This window comes from Helianthus annuus, chromosome 3 (genome assembly GCF_002127325.2).
Source record: "Helianthus annuus cultivar XRQ/B chromosome 3, HanXRQr2.0-SUNRISE, whole genome shotgun sequence".
NCBI classification, from domain to species: Eukaryota; Viridiplantae; Streptophyta; class Magnoliopsida; order Asterales; family Asteraceae; genus Helianthus; species Helianthus annuus.
Window position 1 is genome coordinate 27,123,855 of NC_035435.2, and position 26,619 is coordinate 27,150,473.

Genomic DNA, 26,619 nt, shown 5'->3' on the forward strand with positions numbered 1-26,619 from the left:
TTCGTGGATTTGACTACCATATCGTCAATGTACACCTCCATGGTGTCCCCCAGTTTGTCTTTAAACATCATGTTCACCAATCTTTGGTACGTTGCACCTGCATTTTTTAAACCAAAAGGCATAGCAGTATAACAGTAAATACCTGTTGGTGTTATGAAAGCAGTATCCTCCTGGTCTGAAGGTTCCATTTGGATCTGCTGGAATCCTGATGATACATCATGAAGGTTAACATTTCATGACCGGCAGCGGCATCCACCATCGAGTCTATATGAGTCAGAGGGAATGGGTCTTTAGGACATGTTTTGTTCAAGTCTGTGTAATCTACACAAACTCTCCATTTCCCATTCTTCTTTTGAACCACGACCACATTTGCTAGCCACTTGGGAAATTTGACTTCCCTGATCATTTTGGACTTCAATAGTCTTTCAACCTCTTCTTGAATAATTATGTTTCGTTCTGGAGCAAACTTCCTTCTCTTTTGCTGGATAGGCTTGAAAGACCTGTCAATTCCAAGCTTGTGAGTTATAATATCCTTAGAAATACCTGTCATATCCTCATGCTTCCATGCGAATGTTGACATCCTGCATTTCAAAAAGTTAGTTAACTGATTTTCAATATCCTGAGGGATATTGGCTCCTACAAGCACCGAGATATCTGGATTATTCTGGTCCAGGATAATTTTCTTAACATCCTGCTCCGAAACCTTCACAATATCCTGGGCTCGCATCTTTAATTGCTATCCTGCTTTGGATTTGGTTGAGGATTTCATCGAGGATGAGTAACATTCCTTTGCCTCCTTTTGATCACTTTCCACCTTGACAACCCCCCAAGGAGTAGGGATCTTGATATACTGATGATAGGTTGATGGCACAGCTTTCATATCATGGATCCATGGCCTACCCAATATGATATTGTAGCAGGATAAGGAGTCCATGACATAGAAGCGTTGTATTGAGTTGACTCCTTCGACATATACGGGCAGTTTTATCTCCCCAACAGTATTCTTTGCTTCTCCACTAAACCCTACAAGCACAGTGGAGTTTGAGGTAATCTCCATCTCGGGGATGTTCATTCTCTTCAAGGTTTCCAATTGGATGATGTTGACTGAGCTGCCATTATCCACCAGTATCCTGCGTACAAAGTGATTAGCAACATATAAAGTTATTACTAGAGCATCATGATGAGGATCCTGGACAGTATCCCTGTCATCACTATCGAACGTGATCATTTTATCAGTCGTGAGGGTCGATATCCTGGTTGGCTTATTCCCCCTTTCGGCCTTAGCCTCCTTTGCATGTCTTTTGGCTGCAGAATAAGAAGTTCCGCAAATATCGGACCCTCCTGAGATAAAGTTAATTATCTTGGCGTCAGCGGGAGGTGATGCTGCTTGTTCAGGATCCTTCTCAATATCCTGGCCCTTATTCTTCTTTCTGCCCAGAAGATCCTTCAAATATCCTTTGCTTAGTAGGTAGCTTATTTCTTTCCTTAGGGCAATGCAATCCTCAGTAACATGTCCGAAATCCTCATGGAAGGCACACCATTTGGACTTATCCTTCCAATAAGCTTTTTGTTGATTCTTCCGAGGCCACCTGGCTTTATCTCCCAAACCCTGCATAGCATACATTAGTTCAGGTATATTAACAGAAAAACAATATTCTGACAATTCAGGATACTCCTCAGGATCCTCATTTTCAACAGCGTTCACTTTTTTGCTATCATTCATGTCATATGGCTTAGAACGATATGGTTTGTATGAGGATTCTGACTTCCTGTTAGTTGGTTCATATGTTGAGGACGCATTCACCCTCTCTTGCATTTTCTTATCATCTTCCAGCCTAATATATCTCAAGGCCCTGTTTCGAGCTTCGTCCAAGTTCCTGCAAGGATTCATCACAAGACCCTGATAAAACTGGGAATCCTTTTGTAGTCCCATCTTGAATGCTTGGACTGCTGTAGCAACATCAAGGTGTGGGATATCCAAGGATTCCCTGCTGAATTTGTTCACATAATCCCTTAGGGATTCTTGAGTCCCCTGTGTTATCCTGTAGAGGTCACTTGTTAGTTTTTCAAAGCTTCTACTACAAGAAAACTGACTATTAAACAAATTAACTAAATGAGCAAATGATGTAATTGAATAAGGTGGAACATTTAGAAGCCATTTCAAGGCTGATCCTGTTAGAGTAGAGCCGAAGCCCTTGCACAAGCATGCTTCCTTAAGTTCTGGCGGGATAGGGTTAATCTCCATCCTCTCCCTATACTGGGCAATATGCTCCTCAGGATCCGTCGTCCCATCATACAGCTTCATGTTAGGAGTCTGGAATCTCTTTGGGATTTCTGCATCACAAATTGGGTGAGCAAAGCGGGATATGTTGTGACTGTCCCGGGATACTTTCGGTATAGGCTGAACTATCCCAGGCATACTTGATATCATATCCTTCAACTTTTGAAGCTCTCTGGTTATTGCTGATGTCACGCCTGCATCCTCCAATGATCCAAGATTGTTAGTAACAGGGATACCAGTGTTAACAGACAAGTTACCAGCTTGGTGATTCTGGTCATATCCTGGAGCGCATCCTGGAGCATATCCTGGATTTCTCACAGCACCCTGACCGAAAAGGGTATCTCAGGAATATGACTCTGGGAATGGCTAGGCACAATATTCCCCATGTTATCCTTAGTGTATACTGCCGAACTGAAGTTCAAAGATCTAGGCTGCAAGGGAGTGATAATATCCTCAGTGGGCCTTCTTGAGCTAGATTTCAAGAGTTGTATCTCTCTCATCTGCATTTGGTTGGTCTCCTGCTGTTGCCTCATCTGTTCCTGTACACTACCAAACAAAGTTAGAATTTCTTCATTAGAGGCCAAAACAGGACCGGATCCCTGAATATTGCGAGCAGGGATAACATCCCGAGCCACATGAATTTCAGTTCCTTGAGAAGAGGCTTGCGATCTTGGAGGAGGTGGTGGAAGCACCGAACCAATTGTTGCAGAGGTTGTAGCAGACATGGTGGAAGAGCTCATGTTTGATCTCGAGGCCATTGAAAATAGTGTAGCAAAAAGTTTTGAAAATAGAAAACCGATTAACGATTTTACAAAAGCTTTTAGTAGAAATAGCACCACATGCCCCACGGTGGGCGCCAAATTGTTTTGGTCAAAAATTACCGAAGCAATTAAGTGATCAAATTAGTTAAGTGAGGTAGTGTGCTAAGAGAATGTGTTCAAAAATATGTTAATTGAGTTATTTGCAAAAACAGTTTCAGGATACGGCTCAGGATATAGAGCCGTATCTGTGATCAAACAATGAGCAAAAAAGTAAAGGTTGACACATAATGTACGAGGAAAGCCCTTGATCAATCTAGATCGCCGGCATAAAACCTCGGGAGCTGACAATCGCAGCTGCCTAGTTCTTCTATTACTTCAAACATCAGGATACAGTGCAGGATATTGATCGGATCGCTAAGTGTTACAATGAGATTTGAGTACAAGTGTTTGTGTGTAGTGGTTGCTAGTAGCTAGAGAGCAAAGAGTGTGAGTGAAAGTGTGTGAAAAGTTGTGTCTACCTATGATCCGATCGCCCCTTTATATAGTTACAAAAAACAAACTAACTCTCCTATTATCCCGGGATGCTGGGAATATTCCATTCTGAATGTTGGGGGACTCTATCTACTTGTTTTCCACGTGCTTATTGACAACAAAACCGGGTCTTCAGCTCATATAACCGTTACAATGTCAATAACATTGACCAACATCCGATATTCTCGTGGAATATGCCTTTCTGACCGTTACAAGACCCATTCTTCCACCATCAACGTCCATTTTTCAACCACCTTGAGCGAATCTTCAGGTAGATCAAGTCTTTTAACGTTGGTACCTTGCAACCAACGTTTTACAAGCCAATCGTTAGTAATAGTCAGGATACTGCCTCAGGATATTACCAATATCCTGGCCCGGTATCCTGATATGGTATCCTGATCTGGTATCCTGATCTGGTATCCTGATCATATATAACTAATAAAAAATCAAAATACAAAATCAGGATATGGGCTCAGAATTTCACCCATAACAGCTATCTCCACCCACCACCATCACTGCCATAATCATTTCAGAACCCTTAATATTTATAGAACTCGTAGAACCGTAAATCCTGACCCTATATATATATAGGGTCAGGATTTAAGGAAAACGGTGAAAAGTGTGAGAACAATGAGAACGCTTATGGATCGTCCGATCAAAACAATCTATGGACTAGATTTGCGTGGTGGCATTTTCATAAATAATATCAATTTTATTACGTGGGCGCGCTGCATTAAGGGTAAAAAGTGTAAACATCCTTTCTTACATAAAACACAATTGAAATATAGCACATCAAGTAAATACAAAATGCCAATTGTATTACTGTGTAGTTTTTTCTGTGTTTTAGTTAAGGTCTTAGACTACAAAAACGCCATAAAATGTAAAACGCCATAATATATAAACGCCAAGCCTTACAGACTTAACAAATAAAGCAGAGTAAAACCGGATACTTTGTTAATTGCATTTATTGTTTAATAATATCCCGCCTAAACTACGCGCCAAAAACATCCTGTAAAGAGAAACTGTTATGGGTGAAATTCTGAGCCCATATCCTGACTTTGTATCTTGATTTTTTATTAGTTGTATATGATCAGGATATCGGATCAGGATACCGTATCAGGATACCGGGTCAGGATATTGGTAACATCCTTGTCACACCCCAATTTTCCACGTGTCACCGGTGGGCCCGGTGGGGAGCATAGTGACGTAGTTGGCGTCATCATAGACAAACAACACAATATATATAAATGCACAGCGGAAGCAAAAGATAAATATATTACATTCCGAATATAAGTAATGTCAAAGTATTACAACGGAAGGTAAAGGATCCACAGGCGGATCAATAAAAGATAACTGTTCAATAGACTTTAGGCATCTAGGACTTGCAAGATTCCCTAGTGACGCCCCGAGCTCCCAGCCAATTACGCATAGTACCTGTCACTTAACCTTTTGGAAAAATACGTCAGTTTACACTGGTAAATACAATTAACTGACTCATTTTGGAAAAAGAGTTTGAAAAGTAATTTGAGTGCAAACGGCACAAAATATCTTGACACATTGATTAAAATGCACAGAGGCAAAATTAATCTTTATACTTGGGACAATTTTGTTAATAAAAATCTTGTATCCGATTTACATGGTTGTCCAACATTTAGGGCCGGTGATTATACAATACAAGCCGGACAAGATTAATCGACACACCACAAATATAATCTCACAAGAAGATAATCTCACGAGTGAGTATACGTTATACATATGCAACAGGAGGTGTTCTGCCTACACCTTGTGCTTACGTCGTGGCCATTCACTTTTTAAAATGAGCCAAGGATATCCAGGACACGGTCATTAACCCCCAATGTTATTTGTTATCAATCAACACAGATTAAAACGGGATTATGCAATTTAATCATCTCCGATTAAAAGGTTTCTACACCCGACCAAGCGGTATTTTTATAATACCGTATCCCAAGCCCGTATAAGGGAAAATAAGTTAAAATGTATTTACCTGAGCTAGCTCCTGTCTTAAATAGCAAGAATAATAACTCAGCCGTATTCCTAAGTAAGCGTAGGTACAATTTACCGGAAAGCTCTAGTCTGGAACGATGGTATAAATAACCAATTAGGATACTAACGGGTCTTTAATTAAGCCTAAGCTTTGACCGGTTAGTTTTAAGGATGATACGGTTAAACGCACGATTAAGCGAAAGACCGGATGGAATGTGATTTAGACCCAACAAGCTTGAATACTTGTATAATATGGGTATACTAAATACATTCTGGATTTTGAGACAAAAATGATAACGTTTGACCCGTTTCGGTCAATTTACGCAAACTAGTTACGTAACCCGAACCGAACGCAAAAAGGGCGTTACGGATAGCCAAATAAGTCAAATGCAAGTTCCCTGAGATAATATGCTTTAAATATGACATAATATCAGTAAGTTATGTTCTATATTGCCCGGGATAATTTTAAACTCAATTTATGCCTTAGAAGGGCATTTTGGTCTTTTTAAAAGATAATAAAAGAGTAAAATTAGAAATCTGAGTTTCGGATCTGGTTCATACAGTAAATATACTTAATATAACATATTATATCAGTAGGGTATGACCCATATATCAAATTTATCATTTAAAATCAAACTATGCACCGTAGGGGTATTTTAGTAATTTCACAAGGGCTAAAAATGCCAAAAACTGGAAATCTGAGATCATATACTTATACTTACTGTTTTATTATGAAAATATGTTAAACACATTAGTAGTTAATAGTCTTACATGTTTAAAACAAGTATAACGCTCACTATGCGCTTAAAACGCTAAATATGCGATTTAAGGGCGTTTTCGGGTTTTCAAATTAAATTTGAGATTTTTATATTTCCAGAATACTTAAAATAATTTATTCATCATATAAAATCAGTAGAAAAAGGTTTCGGGTCAAAAGGATGTGTAAAACTCATTTTATGGCTAAAACGGTCAAAACCGACATAAGCCGAAATGACTAGGTGATCTAGGATCCGTTCAGCCAAAAATTAATTAAAAATCATCAAAATTCCCAGAATATTATATTACATCAGTTGGTAAAAAGTTTTATACCAAAACGTGGCCAGAAATAGGTCATATGCGAAAAGGGCCGTTTATGTAAATTTATAATATAGTTTTACGCTAATGGCCATAACTCACAATCTGGACCACCAACTGATCCGAAATTTTCGGTGCAAGTTTATATATTAGAAATAAAGATTTCTATCCTTTCACTTTTCCAAAAATCACGTTTTATATCAAAAAGGGCAAAATAGTCAACTTTATGCATAAATCGGAAACATGCATTCGAATCGGCTAAGCATAGACTTATGACATAAAATTTCCAGAAAGTTTAACTAAAATAAAAATAGTCAAAAATACTTTCCAATACAGATCTCGAACATGCATGTACGAATCCGAATCGATAGCCTACGAAATAATCGTTTTACAAGACTTTCGGTTCCGTTTCGTGGCTATACTATAGATTGTCGAGTTGATGATGATTAAAACACATTCTTATATGTGTTATAAGTTATTTATAATGATCAATCAGATTGCATGTCTAATATATCAACATTCAAGCTTATTTTTGCGAAAATCAATTCTGTTGACTTTTTAGAAACATGTTTGACTCGACAATTAGCATGCATATAGTGGGATTCAGATAGTGCCCTTTAGAGGGTTTGTTTCCCACATAAATACCAATCTATAACAGGTTTCAATTCGAGAAATGACTGAAAGAAATCCGTATAATCAGAAAGTCAAAGCTTATGAACAAATAGTTTGACTTTTAGCAATAATCACAACAAGAACGGATTAAAGAACGAATTGGAAGCTTACAAAGGTCCTATAGGTGTTTAGTGAACACTAGAATTCGTCCTTGATGATCAGATTAACTCCAGAAAGCTTGAGAGAGTTCTTGAATGTAGAGAGCTCCTTGTTCACAACTTCAAGTGCCAAGAACAATGATGTTTGATCTGATTTATGGTGTAATTAGATGGTTGGAGTAGGCTACTGTTGATGTAGGCATGCAAGGGCACGTATTGGAGCATTTGGGAGGCAAGACCAGCTGTTTACAACTCAATTTCGGACCCAAATCAGCCCCAAATACGATTTCTGTCGCTGGCAGACCCACGCGGCCCGCTTGGGCTTTACCAGGCGGGTCGCCTGACCCCTGGTTCAGCCAAACAAGTTTCATTTTTGGCAGATTTGGTCCCTGGTCTTGTACGCGATGTTTCGGCTGCTTTTCTCGACCCGTAAACCCCCAAACTTGGTTTCTAAGAACCTTAGGACTTTACCAACATGGAAATGTCCTCGGAACATTTAGCGCTCAACCGAAAAGCCCTGAAATTCGACGTTGACGCTTTTAGTCCTTCAAGTACGGTTTTGGCCATAACTTTCTCATACGTTGACGAAACTTCATGAAATTTTTACCACATATTCTAGTGAGTATATTTTAGCTTTACAAAGCTTCGGGTCTGCCAAAAAGTTCACTCAGAGGTATAAATTAAACATGTTGACACTTTTGGCCCCTATAGTTTGCAATACTTCACTTTTGTGCAATTTCCGCGTCGTATGATCCATGAACCATCCGTTTAAGGTTATAAACATTATGTAGGGTTATCATAGAGTCTATTTATCCATTGTTGACACTTTGGACCCTTACGTTCCATAGTTTTCACTGTTTGTCACTTTTAGTCCCTCTAAAGTATGTTTTCACATAACGGAACCTTATGACACGTGTCAAGACATTATTGGACGAAATTTTTCGAGGTGTTACATCCTCACCCCCTTAAAAGAAATCTCGTCCCCGAGATTTTACTGAAACAAATGAGGATATTTCTCTTCATCGTGGATTCCACTTTCCACGTATATTCGGGACCTCTACGGGCATCCCATTTGACCTAGAAAATAGGTACATGCTTCCTTCGAAGCTTCTTTACCTGTCGATCCTCAATCGACAAGGGTTTTTCCACGAATTTCAGACTTTCGTCTATGTGCATATCTGTATGCGGTATAGTCAGTGATTCGTCAGCGAAACACTTCTTCAGATTACAGATGCGGAACACATTAGGTATAGCGCTAAGTTCTTCAGGCAAGTTTAACTTATAAGCAACTGACCCGATACGTTTGACAATCCTGAAGGGTCCTATGTACCTTGGGCTTAGCTTGCCTTTCTTACCAAATCGCATCACCCCCTCCCAGGGCGATACCTTAAGTAACACTTTATCACTTACATCGAAGTGAATAGTCTTTGCGCTTAAGATCCGCATAACTTTTCTGCCTATCCCTGGCAGCTTTCAAACGATCGCGAACCTGAACGATCTTGTCTGTCGTCTCAAAGACGATATCCGGTCCAGACAACTGGACATCTCCAACTTCCGCCCAACAGATGGGCGATCTTCACTTTCTACCGTACAAGCCTCAAAAGGCGCGGCCCTAGTACTAGTATGGTAGCTATTTTTATAGGAGAATTCTATCAAGGGTAGGCGGTTATCCCACTGCCACCTAAATTAATCACACATGCTCGAAGCATGTCTTCCAGTGTTTGGACGGTACGCTCACTCTGTCCGTCCGTCTGCCAACCGTTATGTGATAGTGCTCCTTGACTTATTGGCGGAACATATCCTTAAATCCTTAGGGTGCCATACATCGCGAGCTCCACCAAGCTCCTTAAATAGGTTTTAGCTCATAAGTTATTTGACCTTGATATATTCGATTACCTCGAATGATTTCATATATTCAGAGCTTACTAGCCTGACAATTAACAGATTGGCACACCTTTCCAGGGTGATATCTTTTGTTGAACCTTATCTCTTTAACAAGAACTTAGGAGGTTTGCTATTTCCATGAATCCTTGATTCTCTGCCGAATACTGGCAACTTATAGATCCCGATAATTGGACTTACCAATTTTCTGTCTAGCAATAGATGTTTAACATCTTATCTATACAAGGTCTCCCAAAGGAGCAGCCTTGATACTTATATAACAACTGTTATAGACAAGCTAATCTTAAGGTGTGATGGTTATTCCAATCACTGCTTAAAACTAACCTTAAGGGGTAGCTAATCTTTTAAGTCAGTCGAATAAATCGACGATCCTGGGCGGCAATTGGGGATTCCTAGATATTGCCTAAATAGGGTTGCGGTAATCAATGCATAAGCAAGATGAACCGTCTTTCTTATTTACTAAAATCGGAGTTCTTAGAACTTTGAATTTTTGGCTTTACGAAACCTTATCCAAAACTTATGGATTTAGCTCTTAGTTCTTCCTGTTTCGCTGGTAATAACAGATATAAGATTCTTACAATAACTGCAGCCCTAAGCGGGATGTTTGTCCTAACATCCTCTTGCCTCTCAGAAGGTAAACATGGTAATTCTTATAAAGAAGCTAATTATGACACATAGAGATGTCAGAGATTTCCGTATTCTCAGACTTTAGCTTATCTATCGTTTTCGGTGTCAGATAAATGACATATTCCCTTTACCATTACAAGGATGCCCTAAGTAGAGATACTTATAAGGACATTTTTATATTGGATATCTCCTTTGAATACTACTAGTCGACTTTAGTACAATATGACCATTGGAATATCTTCGGGGATCCCATGCATTAAACTTCCATACTGATCAGGCATGGAAGCAATCTATGGGACGCACTAGGATACGCAAATCCTCATATGGCACTCTTATCAAACATAGTTTGGCATTCGCAGACGATAGAAAACAATGAGAAAATAATAAAATACAATAAATAATATATATTGTCGTACTCTTTCTGGGGAAAGGTACTCCAGATTCTTATGAAAGGATTTTCTCCGAGGATGCGAGAGAGGTCATTAAAGATTCCATTGGTAATTCATACCTCACATTTAATATATGGAGTCCTTATGAAGAGTTAAAAAAAAATCTGATCTACTTATAGTTTACGAAGGATTTACTGGTATTCGAACCAAAATAAAACTCTTAGCATTTAAATCACTGATAAAACGACAAGGAATTGTACCTGATGTCATTATTTATGGGTCAGCTTAGGCATTTTAGGCGCTTTCAATTTTTGGCTTTACTTCCTCCGCCGCATTTCCTTTGACATATTTAGGGCACGTAGTCTTGATGTGGCCTTTCTCATTACAGCCAAAACAAACTGCATTCTTCATGTCCTTACAGTCCAATGCTTTATGTCCCTTAGACTTGCAGATCCCACAAACCCTGGGCTGTGATTTGGATCTTAGTTTGAGCCTGCATTTCCCATAATGGCGCTTCTTGCAGGTCTTACATACTGGTTTCTTGTCAGACTTTTGTTTGTTCTTTTTCTTAGAACTCTGGGAGTTATCTACCTCCCTTTTCCTTTTTAGTTCATCCTTTGCATCCGAGGCATGAACGAGATCCTCCTTAAGAGCAAGGAAATGTGGTCCTAGATAAAACTTGGACCGAGCAGCATGGGGCTCCTTTAACTTTTTCACAGCCTTCTTTACAGCTTTTCCAACGGCTGCGTCTATCATAGTCTGAAGAACATCTTTGGAAATTCTAAGGTTTACAATTTCAGCATCATTAGCATGCGTCGCGTCATCAATGGCGCGATTGACTGTTATCTTACCCGAGTTTGCCATACTCGATATTGGTTCCTAATACCAATAAAACAAATTTCTTAGTTAAAATCCAACAACTGCTATTTTTCACTCTGATGGCCTTAATATATACTAACCATGGTGTCAATCACCTATACAGGCTACTATAGCACTAACATTCTTAATGAACGTTATTTAAAATATAATAATATTACTTAGCCTAGGTCGCAAAAGACCATCAATGGCATTAAAGGTTTGGACCTAGTCCATTACCTTTCTGACAGAGGATCAAAACGTCACATCTGTCTTTATTATATTAAAGAATTTAGGTAGCTTGAAAGCTTGCCATAGGAATATCAGAAAAGAGTGATTCCTATTTAGATATAAAATATCCATCTAAGGTTTGTTGGAGCATTTCCTAAAGTGTCATCGGCCAATTTCTACTTCGTATAAAATGACCGAAGTCCTACTAAGACGGAGACAACAGTTCTCAACAGTGATTGTTCATTATTGAATCACATGTGTCAGTATCAATTAAATTTCTGCATAAACTGCTTGATAAGGAAAAGTACCTGCTATATAGTTATCCTTCCTAGCATTCATCCGGAAGACTCATGCATTTGCTTTTCCTGGCCTCTCAGGCTTCTTTATAAGCTTTGGGCAGTTGGTTTTGATGTGTCCTTCCTCGTTACAGTTGTAGCATGTGGCGTTCTTTAACCCCTTGCATTCCAAGGTTTTGTGGCCTTTGGTCTTGCAAATTCCACACAATTTAGCGCGTGGGTCTATGGTACATTTTCCAAAATGCTGCTTTTTGCAGTTATTGCATTTGGGTCTGTTATCAGACTGACTCGAGTTTTTCCTAAACTCGGAATCTTTCCCATGCTCCGAACTTCCCTTCTTCTTCTTGTTAGTTTGATGAGAGTTTTCCTCCTCTCTTTCTCTTCTTCTCTCGCCAGAAGCCTTAACAGACTGAAGTCTGATTGCATCTAAGGTGAGAGATAAGGATAAGTCCACCGCGGACCTATATGTGGTTGGCCTAGATGCTTTAACATTTCCTTTTATCTCTGGTGCTAGGCCTCCAATGAAACGCGCTATGCGTTTAGGTTCAGGGGTGACTAAATAAGGAACTAGGCGGGACATAGTGTTGAAACTTGTCACATATGCCGGACAATTCAAATCTTTCATGACCAAAGTCAAGAAGTCTGATTCTATCTTTTCTACTTCATGCTGAGGGCAATAGTTTTCCTTGACTAAAGCAACAAATTGACCCCAAGATAAGTTGTAGAGTAGAACTTTCCCCGTGGCTTGGAGCAATGATCTCCACCATGCCAACGCTTCTCCTTTAAATGATTGTGAAACAAACTTCACAACGTCTCGCTCCGCACAACCGCTGATGTCAACAACAGCGTCCATCTCATCGAGCCATGTCATGCAATCGATGGCCCCATTTTCTCCTGTAAAGTCTCTGGGCTTGCAGGAGACAAAATATTTATATGAACAGGTCTTAACTGGTGCCTCTTGATGAAACACAACTTGTCTAGACGGAATACTCCTTTGATTTGACAAGTCATGATCATCGTCCTCCCTTGACTCATGCGTTTCAGGAGGGGGCTCACTACGAGCCATAGATAGAGTCTTGGAGTGGGTATCATTTGATTCATCATTCTGTCGATCGAGAGCTCGAGTAACAGCATAATCTATCATTGCCTGCAGTTCTGCTCCAGTTACACTAATTCTGGTAGTGTCATTGCTCTCCTTCAAACGACTGTTAACTTCATCTAATCCAGCCATGTAGCTTGATTGCTACATAATTATTAACAATGATTTATTCAGAGATTATTATGGAATCATCATCTTTGACGATTTATCAACCATGGTAATATAAACCATATTGGTTAACTTGTTAGTTATATTTAATTAGTATTTTCCATTATAATTTATCCTAGTTATAAAACATTAAGGATATTAAAGTGGCGCATAAAGCCTAGTCACAAGGACAGTTCTAAATTTTTTTTTTTTATAAGCCATGATTCCAGAGAATTGAGGCATTTAAGGTTCGAATCACGTTCATTACCTTCTATTGACAGGGAGTTGTAGACTTCAACTGTCTTTTGTCCTTTAGGACAATAGGCATAGCCCGTGGGCGTTCCCCTCTTGAGGGATGGTTATAATATGATCATCTTCTCAGATGCTATTAGTCGAGATCATATGGATCCTACCGACTATTATGCTTGGACCTGGTCCAACACTTTTAGACATGAGGTCAAAGACCACCACTGTCGTTGTCTTATCGGACAACAAGTTTAGCCCGGAGGCACTTCATCACTATCGGATGTTCATAATGTGATCATCTTATAGGATGACACAAGCCATGATTTCTACATCACTAGGCTAGATAAGAAAATTGGGAGAATCCAATATAAGTTTGATTGTTGTGATTTATCGAATCACATTTGTCAGGAGTGCTAACACGTTCTTAGGCGTTAACAAGGATCTGAATCCCTTGGGTAGGTTTCACCATCTTGGCCGCGTAGGCTAGATTTCACCTTTTAGATTCTTTTTAAAAATACCTACTGGCAGGGAGGAAGGATATTTATTTTATTCAGGATTTTATCATAAATCCTAATTTATAAGTTAATAATAGCACAAATGGCCTAGTCGCGTAGACAAGTTAATTTATAAGCCATGATCGTCTGGGATCGAGGCATTTAGTAATAGCACAAAAGGCTTAGTCATACGGACAAGTTTAATTTATAAGCCATGATCGTCTGGGATCAAGGCATTTAGTAATAGCACAAAAGGCTTAGTCACGCGGACAAGTTTAATTTATAAGCCATGATCGTCTGGGATCAAGGCATTTAGTAATAGCACAAAAGGCTTAGTCACGCGGACAAGTTTAATTTATAAGCCATGATCGTCTGGGATCAAGGCATTTAGGTGTGAATCAAAGTTCATTACCTTTTCTTGACAGGGAGTCATAGACCACCACTGCCTTCTGTCTTATATGACAATTAGTATGGCCCGTAGGCGCTACATCACTATTGGATGTTTAATAAGTTTGGCCCGCAGGCACTACATCACTAATGGATGTTTAATAAGTTTGGCCCGTAGGCACTACATCACTAATGGATGTTTTAAATAAGTTCGGCCCGTAGGCATTAAAAGATAATTATGTCCTTATAAGGACTAATAAGGAAAACGATTTTCAGTAAAAGGAGTTTCTTCCTTATCTTATTTCTGAATGCTTTCTCCTTGGATGTTCGTTCCATTTTAGCCGCGGTACAAGACTCAGCATCTCGGGCTCCGGTGTGGAGAACTCCTATTACGGCTTCTTCGCTTGGCGACGTATCCAATAAAAATAATCGGAAGCAGTAAATTCCAGATTAGAATCGGGAGTATTCCTATGTTAAGTCTAGACTCAGAAGATTTAGGAATGTGCGATTGTGTCATTGAGATTAAACACAAAAGTTAGTGTTTAATTCACTCAATGTTGGCTCTGATACCAACCTGTCACACCCCAATTTTCCACGTGTCACCGGTGGGCCCGGTGGGGAGCATAGTGACGTAGTTGGCGTCATCATAGACAAACAACACAATATATATAAATGCACAGCGGAAGCAAAAGATAAATATATTACATTCCGAATATAAGTAATGTCAAAGTATTACAACGGAAGGTAAAGGATCCACAGGCGGATCAATAAAAGATAACTGTTCAATAGACTTTAGGCATCTAGGACTTGCAAGATTCCCTAGTGACGCCCCGAGCTCCCAGCCAATTACGCATAGTACCTGTCACTTAACCTTTTGGAAAAATACGTCAGTTTACACTGGTAAATACAATTAACTGACTCATTTTGGAAAAAGAGTTTGAAAAGTAATTTGAGTGCAAACGGCACAAAATATCTTGACACATTGATTAAAATGCACAGAGGCAAAATTAATCTTTATACTTGGGACAATTTTGTTAATAAAAATCTTGTATCCGATTTACATGGTTGTCCAACATTTAGGGCCGGTGATTATACAATACAAGCCGGACAAGATTAATCGACACACCACAAATATAATCTCACAAGAAGATAATCTCACGAGTGAGTATACGTTATACATATGCAACAGGAGGTGTTCTGCCTACACCTTGTGCTTACGTCGTGGCCATTCACTTTTTAAAATGAGCCAAGGATATCCAGGACACGGTCATTAACCCCCAATGTTATTTGTTATCAATCAACACAGATTAAAACGGGATTATGCAATTTAATCATCTCCGATTAAAAGGTTTCTACACCCGACCAAGCGGTATTTTTATAATACCGTATCCCAAGCCCGTATAAGGGAAAATAAGTTAAAATGTATTTACCTGAGCTAGCTCCTGTCTTAAATAGCAAGAATAATAACTCAGCCGTATTCCTAAGTAAGCGTAGGTACAATTTACCGGAAAGCTCTAGTCTGGAACGATGGTATAAATAACCAATTAGGATACTAACGGGTCTTTAATTAAGCCTAAGCTTTGACCGGTTAGTTTTAAGGATGATACGGTTAAACGCACGATTAAGCGAAAGACCGGATGGAATGTGATTTAGACCCAACAAGCTTGAATACTTGTATAATATGGGTATACTAAATACATTCTGGATTTTGAGACAAAAATGATAACGTTTGACCCGTTTCGGTCAATTTACGCAAACTAGTTACGTAACCCGAACCGAACGCAAAAAGGGCGTTACGGATAGCCAAATAAGTCAAATGCAAGTTCCCTGAGATAATATGCTTTAAATATGACATAATATCAGTAAGTTATGTTCTATATTGCCCGGGATAATTTTAAACTCAATTTATGCCTTAGAAGGGCATTTTGGTCTTTTTAAAAGATAATAAAAGAGTAAAATTAGAAATCTGAGTTTCGGATCTGGTTCATACAGTAAATATACTTAATATAACATATTATATCAGTAGGGTATGACCCATATATCAAATTTATCATTTAAAATCAAACTATGCACCGTAGGGGTATTTTAGTAATTTCACAAGGGCTAAAAATGCCAAAAACTGGAAATCTGAGATCATATACTTATACTTACTGTTTTATTATGAAAATATGTTAAACACATTAGTAGTTAATAGTCTTACATGTTTAAAACAAGTATAACGCTCACTATGCGCTTAAAACGCTAAATATGCGATTTAAGGGCGTTTTCGGGTTTTCAAATTAAATTTGAGATTTTTATATTTCCAGAATACTTAAAATAATTTATTCATCATATAAAATCAGTAGAAAAAGGTTTCGGGTCAAAAGGATGTGTAAAACTCATTTTATGGCTAAAACGGTCAAAACCGACATAAGCCGAAATGACTAGGTGATCTAGGATCCGTTCAGCCAAAAATTAATTAAAAATCATCAAAATTCCCAGAATATTATATTACATCAGTTGGTAAAAAGTTTTATACCAAAACGTGGCCAGAAATAGGTCATATGCGAAAAGGGCCGTTTATGTAAATTTATAATATAGTTTTACGCTAATGGCCATAACTCACAATCTGGACCACCAACTGATCCGAAATTTTCGGTGCAAGTTTATATATTAGAAATAAAGATTTCTATCCTTTCACTTTTCCAAAAATCACGTTTTATATCAAAAAGGGCAAAATAGTCAACTTTATGCATAAATCGGAAACATGCATTCGAATCGGCTAAGCATAGACTTATGACATAAAATTTCCAGAAAGTTTAACTAAAATAAAAATAGTCAAAAATACTTTCCAATACAGATCTCGAACATGCATGTACGAATCCGAATCGATAGCCTACGAAATAATCGTTTTACAAGACTTTCGGTTCCGTTTCGTGGCTATACTATAGATTGTCGAGTTGATGATGATTAAAACACATTCTTATATGTGTTATAAGTTATTTATAATGATCAATCAGATTGCATGTCTAATATATCAACATTCAAGCTTATTTTTGCGAAAATCAATTCTGTTGACTTTTTAGAAACATGTTTGACTCGACAATTAGCATGCATATAGTGGGATTCAGATAGTGCCCTTTAGAGGGTTTGTTTCCCACATAAATACCAATCTATAACAGGTTTCAATTCGAGAAATGACTGAAAGAAATCCGTATAATCAGAAAGTCAAAGCTTATGAACAAATAGTTTGACTTTTAGCAATAATCACAACAAGAACGGATTAAAGAACGAATTGGAAGCTTACAAAGGTCCTATAGGTGTTTAGTGAACACTAGAATTCGTCCTTGATGATCAGATTAACTCCAGAAAGCTTGAGAGAGTTCTTGAATGTAGAGAGCTCCTTGTTCACAACTTCAAGTGCCAAGAACAATGATGTTTGATCTGATTTATGGTGTAATTAGATGGTTGGAGTAGGCTACTGTTGATGTAGGCATGCAAGGGCACGTATTGGAGCATTTGGGAGGCAAGACCAGCTGTTTACAACTCAATTTCGGACCCAAATCAGCCCCAAATACGATTTCTGTCGCTGGCAGACCCACGCGGCCCGCTTGGGCTTTACCAGGCGGGTCGCCTGACCCCTGGTTCAGCCAAACAAGTTTCATTTTTGGCAGATTTGGTCCCTGGTCTTGTACGCGATGTTTCGGCTGCTTTTCTCGACCCGTAAACCCCCAAACTTGGTTTCTAAGAACCTTAGGACTTTACCAACATGGAAATGTCCTCGGAACATTTAGCGCTCAACCGAAAAGCCCTGAAATTCGACGTTGACGCTTTTAGTCCTTCAAGTACGGTTTTGGCCATAACTTTCTCATACGTTGACGAAACTTCATGAAATTTTTACCACATATTCTAGTGAGTATATTTTAGCTTTACAAAGCTTCGGGTCTGCCAAAAAGTTCACTCAGAGGTATAAATTAAACATGTTGACACTTTTGGCCCCTATAGTTTGCAATACTTCACTTTTGTGCAATTTCCGCGTCGTATGATCCATGAACCATCCGTTTAAGGTTATAAACATTATGTAGGGTTATCATAGAGTCTATTTATCCATTGTTGACACTTTGGACCCTTACGTTCCATAGTTTTCACTGTTTGTCACTTTTAGTCCCTCTAAAGTATGTTTTCACATAACGGAACCTTATGACACGTGTCAAGACATTATTGGACGAAATTTTTCGAGGTGTTACAATCCTGAGGCAGTATCCTGACTATTACTAACGATTGGCTTGTAAAACGTTGGTTACAAGGGACTAACGTTCATGAGGACCAAGTCATCCTGAAGACCCGCTCAAATTGGTCAGGATAAAGACGTTGATGGTGGAAGAATAGCTCTTGTAACGGTCGGTATTGAAGAAAGACATGTTTTATGGAAGCTGGTCAAAGATACTAATGTTATAACGGTTATGGAAGCTAAAATCTCGGAATTATGGTTAATATGCGCGTGGAAAACGAGTAGAAACAGCCCCCAATGTTCGGAATGGAATATTTCCCAGTATCCCAGAATAATAGGAGAGTTAGTTTGTAATTTGTAACTATAAATAGAAGGCCAGATCAATAGGAACACACACTTCACTTTCTACTCTCGAACTCACACTTCTTTTTTCTTTCTAATACGCACAAACACTCAACACTTGTAATTGTTGTACCACTTAGCATTGATCTGAGTCATATCTTGCACTGTATCCTGTTTATTCAAGCAATAAGAAGAACAAGGCAGCCGACGATTGTCAGCTCCCAAGGTTTTATGCCAGAGATCTAGATTGATCAAGGGCTTTCTTTGTATATCTCGTGTCAACCTTTACATTTTTGCTCATTGTTTGATTATTGATATAGCTGGGTATCCTGAGCTATATCCTGAAACTGTTTTTGCAAACTAACAAACCAACATATTTTTTCACAAAGTATTACTATGACACTACCTCACAAAACTAATTTGATCACTTAATTGCTTAGGTAATTTTTGACCAAAACAATTTGGCGCCCACCGTGGGGTAAGTGGTGCTATTCTTGCTAAAAACCTTGCTAAAATCATTACTTGGATTTCTTTTTTCGAAACTTTTTGCACAACTATTTTCAATGGTCTCAAAATCAAACATGAGCTCTTCAACCATCCCTACTACAACCTCTGCAACAACTGGTTTGGTGCTTCCTCCTCCTCCACAAGTTCAAGCTCCTTAAAGAGAAATGAAAGCCAAATATCCCGAGACACTCCTCCCGCTCAGAATGTCAACAGATCTGGTGTTCCAGGGAGAACTCCTGTTATGGTTTCTAATGATGAAATTTTAACTTTGTTTGGTAATATACAGGATCAAATGAAGAAACAACAGGAGACTAACCAAGTCATAATGAAGGAAATACAACTCTTGAAGTCCAACTCCAAGAGCCCTACTGAGGATACTGATACCCATCTGCAGGCCAGGATGTTGAACTTTAGTTCAGTAGTATATACTGAGGATAATCAGGGCAATATCATACTGAGTCTGTAATAACCCGATTTTTTTTCTCTAAATCTATTATATTTATTATATATTAAAGTAATAACATATGAATTACAATTCGATAATTAGTGATAGAGTTTAAAACTTTAATAAGATGCTAAATTGTTTGGGAAGCTAATTTAATTATGTTTTATCGTAATGTTTGTTAGGATTGAACAAGGAAACTGAATTCATTTATTTATTTATTTTGATATCAAATTTGACTAATATTTGGATTCTAAAGTCTTTAGAATAAATTTATTTATTTAGCTTTGGATAAAGAAAACAATTCATATTACTAGCCTTTGGTTAATTAGTAATATTATTTGTGTTATTCTGTTAAATGAGAGGAAATTTATATAGATTTAATTATGGGGAATAATTGTTTGAGTTTTCTTTTTCAATCTTCGGTGATTGGCGAGATTTACGTATTACGCATAACTACCCTAAATAAACAATTACTCATACTCCTACATATTATTGAAGATGATACAACTGATTGTGCTAATTATACGGATACATTTATTGTAAATATATGCTCTATTATTATGAGTTTCACTTTTGGGAATCGGTGGTAGACCTACGCTTTCTTTTCTTCTAAACTTTCAATCCGACTTCAGCATTCGATCTTTTATGATTGAGATAATCACCGCCGCACCACGGTGACCACCTTGTCACAAGTTCTTGCCGTCGCTGTTCAGGCCACACAACCACCACTCGCCGCCACTCACCAGCCTTACACCATTGTCACTATTCTGTTGTGACCACCCCTCGTCGCTCGCATCCTATTCAAGTTAATCAGATTCAGGATCAGCCATTCCACGCATCGTGTAACTCTCCCATGTTGTCATTGAACCGTTTTCTCCTAGGCATCCTTGTAACCGCGTGACGTCTTCCAACCAGTTCCGTTTGACAAGCCTTACTCGTTTTTTTGATTGCTTGTAACCAGCATCTTCCTAATGTTCATCGTGTATTTGAGGTATATGCTTTGATTTGAAACTTAAATTTCTGTAACTTATTATTCAGGCAACGTGTATTAAACGGAGAAGAGGAGTACCGGGTCTTTGTGGGAACTCTAAAAATAAATATTGGAATTTTTGCCACGTAAAACTTTGAGCCAGAATATAGATAATCTAATAGATTTAAATTGTTTGGTTTTAGCATGCTTTGTGTGTCAAGATTAATATATACATTCTTATATCTATCTACATCAACCAAATAGCTTTTGTGCATTGTGGTTTATGGATGTGATAGTAAATTCTTTGGGAAAATCCATACAGTTTCACAATAAGAATATAATATTCTTTATAATTGATTAATTTGATGATTAATAAAAAAAACCATATGATTTTAAGTGTGGTAAATTGGGTTGAGTCGAATACAAATTATTTATAAAAGGGGAATAATATTAATCATCCAAGGGGCACAACTCTATGTCGCCTAAATATTAATCATCCAACGAATTGGACATCGTAACCTAAGTTCAGCGAATCTAATTCTATAGACAGTTAACATGTAGGTTCACGTGTGCTTTAAGGGAGACTTGAATTGTTTTTGCTTTCGCTCTACTTTCTAAGAAGGTACGGATTCTGTTTCGTTTACATCATAGTATAATTTTATTTTCGTTACTCTTGGTACGGATTCTTTGGTCTTCTCATCAGAGTATTTTTTTATCATATCCGTTACTTTGCAGTACGGATTTTGTCTGTTTCCGTTAGTTGCTTCATTTCACATTTATTATTTGATAAGTTCAAAGTAGCATGAAATAGACCTTAGCAGTTGTAATCATTGTTGCATGTTCTCGTTAGCTTTAATTGTTGTACTCTGCCACCCGAGCATGTTTGGTTTGGTTTGGTTCGGTTTGGTTTGGTTTGTGGAGATGGAACAATGGGTGCACACCGTACTCACCGTCTCATAGGTGCATGGACTAGCTAGCTGTGCACCTGTTTGGTTGTTTAGGCTCGTGGGTGCTTCCGTCTCACGTGACTTGGTTTGTTGTTATTTGTAGTCACGTAGTCACGTAGTCTGATATCTGTTTCTGATCTAATATGTTTATGATATTGTCTGGTACGCTTTGTATGTCTGATTATGTTCTGCCTCAGATTATGTTCAGTATTTGTTCAAGTATCAGTTTTGGTTTTGTGTTCAGAAATTTCATATTTCTTTCTTTATGTCCCTTCTTTACTTGTACTATTTGATTTTTCCGTTACTGGGCAACCTTTGGCTCAGCCGTAGTTTTCTTTGTTGTGTTTTTCTTATTTGTTGACAGGTAATCCGGGAAATGTTGGGAACTAGTGATGATGAGAGTAAATGCAGTTCAAGAATAAAGACTTTTATTTATTTAAGTATTTTGAATTAATTAATACTTAGGATTCTTGGTTTGTTTTCGAAACTTTTGTTTGTCTTTTGGATCCTACGTTTCCTCTTTAAACAGATTGTGTTTGGTTTTGGATATCTGTAATAGTGACACGTCAGCCCTATTCGGGTCGGGGTGTTACAGTTATGGTATCAGAGCCCAGGCTCTTTCTTGTAGAAAACTTAAATATTAATAATTAAACATGTGAGGTAATGGGTAGACGTCGGGTTAGGATTTCTCTCTTCCATCTTCCCCCGTAACTTTAAAATTTTCTTGCCTCACACATCTTCTTTTTCAGATGCCTCCTAGAAGAATTGTAAACACGCACCGTAATGAGGATGACGATATTCCCATTGAGACCCTCATTGCTAATGCCGTTAATACAGCCATCGCGGGTTTAATCCCCAACTTATTGCAACAGCTTCAGCCAAATAACAACAACGGACCTCCAGGGGGTAATAAGAATAATGGCCCTCATGGCGGTAATGTTAACCCTCCTGTTGCCATTCATGATTGGCTTGATCGCTTCCAAAGGCTAAAGCCAAAATTGTTTAGTACTGCTGCCACCCCGGTTGAGGCGGAAAACTGGATTGCTCATATCGAGAAAAATTTTGAAGTGTTGGGTGTGAATGACGAATTCAAAATCAGGCTTGCTAGTTACAAATTGGAGGACGATGCTCATAGGTGGTGGAAGACTTTGAAGAATGCTCGTGGAGGAGATAATTATGTAGCCACACTTCCTTGGAATGAGTTTCGCACATTGTTCTATCAGCAGTATTTCACTGATGCTGACCGCAGTGAATATCTAAGAGAGTATTCCTCTATCATGCAGGGGGACGATGAGCCTATTATGGAGTTTAAAACTCGTTTCTGTCGTTTGGTCAATTTTCTGGGTCCGACCGCAGGTACGCTAGAGCAGCAAACCAACACTTTCAAGTGGGCTATATGTGACCGTGATAGGAAGTTTATTCTGAATCTTCGTTTCGCTGATATTAATGAAATTGTTTATGCGGTCAAAAACTTGGATAATGATAAGAAGCATCGCCAGAGGACGTTGGATGATAATCGTAAGCGACCAAGGGAAGATAACCAGAGTAATTTTTCTTTTCAGGGTGGCAATGATCAATCTCGAGACCGTAGGCACCGTTCTGATAGGAATTACGACAATCAGATACAACAAGACAAACAAAACCTGCCACAATATCGTGACCCTCCTTGTGCCACTTGTGGGAAACCTCATAACGGGGTTTGTCGCCGAGCTGAACGTCTCTGTTTCAGTTGTGGAGATGCAGGTCACCTGGTTAAAGAGTGCCCCAAGTTTAACCCTAGAGCTAATACTAGGGGAAATGCCAGACTTGCTGCTAATGATGCAGCTAATACCCCAGGTATGATTTCTGGTTTATTGCATATTAGTTAATGTGATATATATGCTCTAATTGACACTCTTGAAACAATATGTGATATCACTTGTATTTGCTAAGTACTTGAGGACTAGGTCTGCTAATTTAGAATACACGTTGATGATATGTACGTTATTCGGTACGAACCAAGTCCACTATCATTTTGTTGGACTTGTTATTTGTTTTCACTAGGTGAATCCGTTTGCTCGGATATTTGATATATTTGATTTTGTCTGATCTTGAACAAATTCTTACTCGTTTTAGTCCATGGTACAAGTCCTAGTTTACCTGTCATTTAAGTAACTCGAAAATTTTCTTTTCTATGTAGTATTTGGTTATACAACTATAATATTTGAAGTTTGCTCCATATGTGATATGTGTGAATTTTGCCTTTATTAGTGATTATCAATTTCGAGGACGAAATTTTTTTTATGAGGGTAGAATTGTAATATCCGAAAAATTTGAAAACCCTAAAACAATAAATACCTATTAATTACGCCGGTTCTAAATGAATTAAATACGTCTTAAAATAGACTAAATTATTTATCACTTTTAAAGGTACTAGTTATTTAGTATAGAGATTATTTTGCAAATTTTTTTTAAATAATAATAATAACAAGTGTTGCTAGTTGTATAGTTAATATGAGTAATAGTCATTATTTTGTATCAACTCATTCTGTATCAACTAATTTCAGGGGGGAAATATTGGTTAGGTTCGAGTGTTGAAATGCCGGTAATGTATAATGTAATATAACGTAAATTTCGAGGACGAAAATTTTTAAGAGGGTAATATTGTAATAACCCGATTTTTTTTCTCTAAATCTATTATATTTATTATATGTTAAAGTAATAACATATGAATTACAATTCGATAATTAGTGATAGAGTTTAAAACTTTAATAAGATGCTAAATTGTTTGGGAAGCTAATTTAATTATGTTTTATCGTAATGTTTGTTAGGATTGAACAAGGAAACTGAATTCATTTATTTATTTATTTTGATGTCAAATTTGACTAATATTTGGATTCTAAAGTCTTTAGAATAAATTTATTTATTTAGCTTTGGATAAAGAAACAATTCATATTACTAGCCTTTGGTTAATTAGTAATATTATTTGTGTTATTCTGTTAAACGAGAGGAAATTTATATAGATTTAATTATGGGGAATAATTGTTTGAGTTTTCTTTTTCAATCTTCGGTGATTGGCGAGATTTACGTATTACGCATAACTACCCTAAATAAACAATTACTCATACTCATACATATTATTGAAGATGATACAACTGAGTGTGCTAATTATACGGATACATTTATTGTAAATATATGCTCTATTATTATGAGTTTCACTTTTGGGAATCGGTGGTAGACCTACGCTTTCTTTTCTTCTAAACTTTCAATCCGACTTCAGCATTCGATCTTTTATGATTGAGATAATCACCGCCGCACCACGGTGACCACCTTGTCACAAGTTCTTGTCGTCGCTGTTCAGGCCACACAACCACCACTCGCCGCCACTCACCAGCCTTACACCATTGTCACTATTCTGTTGTGACCACCCCTCGTCGCTCGCATCCTATTCAAGTTAATTGGATTCAGGATCAGCCATTCCACACATCGTGTAACTCTCCCATGTTGTCATTGAACCGTTTTCTCCTAGGCATCCTTGTAACCGCGCGACGTCTTCCAACCAGTTCCGTTTGACAAGCCTTACTTGTTTTTTGATTGCTTGTAACCAGCATCTTCCTAATGTTCATCGTGTATTTGAAGTATATGCTTTGATTTGAAACTTAAATTTCTGTAACTTATTATTCAGGCAACGGGTATTAAACGGAGAAGAGGAGTACCGGGTCTTGGTGGGAACTCTAAAAATAAATATTGGAATTTTTGCCACGTAAAACTTTGAGCCAGAATATAGATAATCTAATAGATTTAAATTGTTTGGTTTTAGCATGATTTGTGTGTCAAGATTAATATATACATTCTTATATCTATCTACATCAACCAAATAGCTTTTGTGCATTGTGGTTTATGGCTGTGATAGTAAATTCTTTGGGAAAATCCATACAGTTTCACAATAAGAATATAATATTCTTTATAATTGATTAATTTGATGATTAATAAAAAAAAACCATATGATTTTAAGTGTGGTAAATTGGGTTGAGTCGAATACAAATTATTTATAAAAGGGGAATAATATTAATCATCCAAGGGGCACAACTCTATGTCGCCTAAATATTAATCATCCAAGGAATTGGACATCGTAACCTAAGTTCAGCGAATCTAATTCTATAGATAGTTAACATGTAGGTTCACGTGTGCTTTAAGGGAGACTTGAATTGTTTTTGCTTTTGCTCTACTTGCTAAGAAGGTACGGATTCTGTTTCGTTTACATCATAGTATAATTTTATTTTCGTTACTCTTGGTACGGATTCTTTGGTCTTCTCATCAGAGTATTTTTTTATCATATCCGTTACTTTGCAGTACGGATTTTGTCTGTTTCCGTTAGTTGCTTTTTCACATTTATTATTTGATAAGTTCAAAGTAGCATGCAATAGACCTTAGCAGTTGTAATCATTGTTGCATGTTCTCGTTAGCTTTAATTGTTGTACTCTGCCACCCGAGCATGTTTGGTTTGGTTTGGTTTGGTTCGGTTTGGTTTGGTTTGTGGAGATGGAACAATGGGTGCACACCGTACTCACCGTCTCATAGGTGCATGGACTAGCTAGCTGTGCACCTGTTTGGTTGTTTAGGCTCGTGGGTGCTTCCGTCTCACGTGACTTGGTTTGTTGTTATCTGTAGTCACGTAGTCACGTAGTCTGATATCTGTTTCTGATCTGATATGTTTATGATATTGTCTGGTATGCTTTGTATGTCTGATTATGTTCTGCCTCAGATTATGTTCAGTATTTGTTCAAGTATCAGTTTTGGTTTTGCGTTCAGAAATTTCATATTTCTTTCTTTATGTCCCTTCTTTACTTGTACTATTTGATTTTTCCGTTACTGGGCAACCTTTGGCTCAGCCGTAGTTTTCTTTGTTGTGTTTTTCTTATTTGTTGACAGGTAATCCGGGAAATGTTGGGAACTAGTGATGATGAGAGTAAATGCAGTTCAAGAATAAAGACTTTTATTTATTTAAGTATTTTGAATTAATTAATACTTAGGATTCTTGGTTTGTTTTTGAAACTTTTGGTTGTCTTTTGGATCCTACGTTTCCTCTTTAAACATATTGTGTTTGGTTTTCGATATCTGTAAT

General features: G+C 37.8%; 1 protein-coding gene across 1 annotated transcript; it reads left to right on the plus strand.

Moving 5' to 3' along the window:
* Positions 1 to 22,264: 22,264 nt before the first annotated feature.
* LOC110931375 lies at positions 22,265 to 23,383 on the plus strand. The gene has a single exon (XM_022174772.1). It carries the CDS (start codon positions 22,265 to 22,267, stop codon positions 23,381 to 23,383), a length of 1,119 nt encoding a protein of 372 aa, XP_022030464.1.
* Positions 23,384 to 26,619: the final 3,236 nt, after the last annotated feature.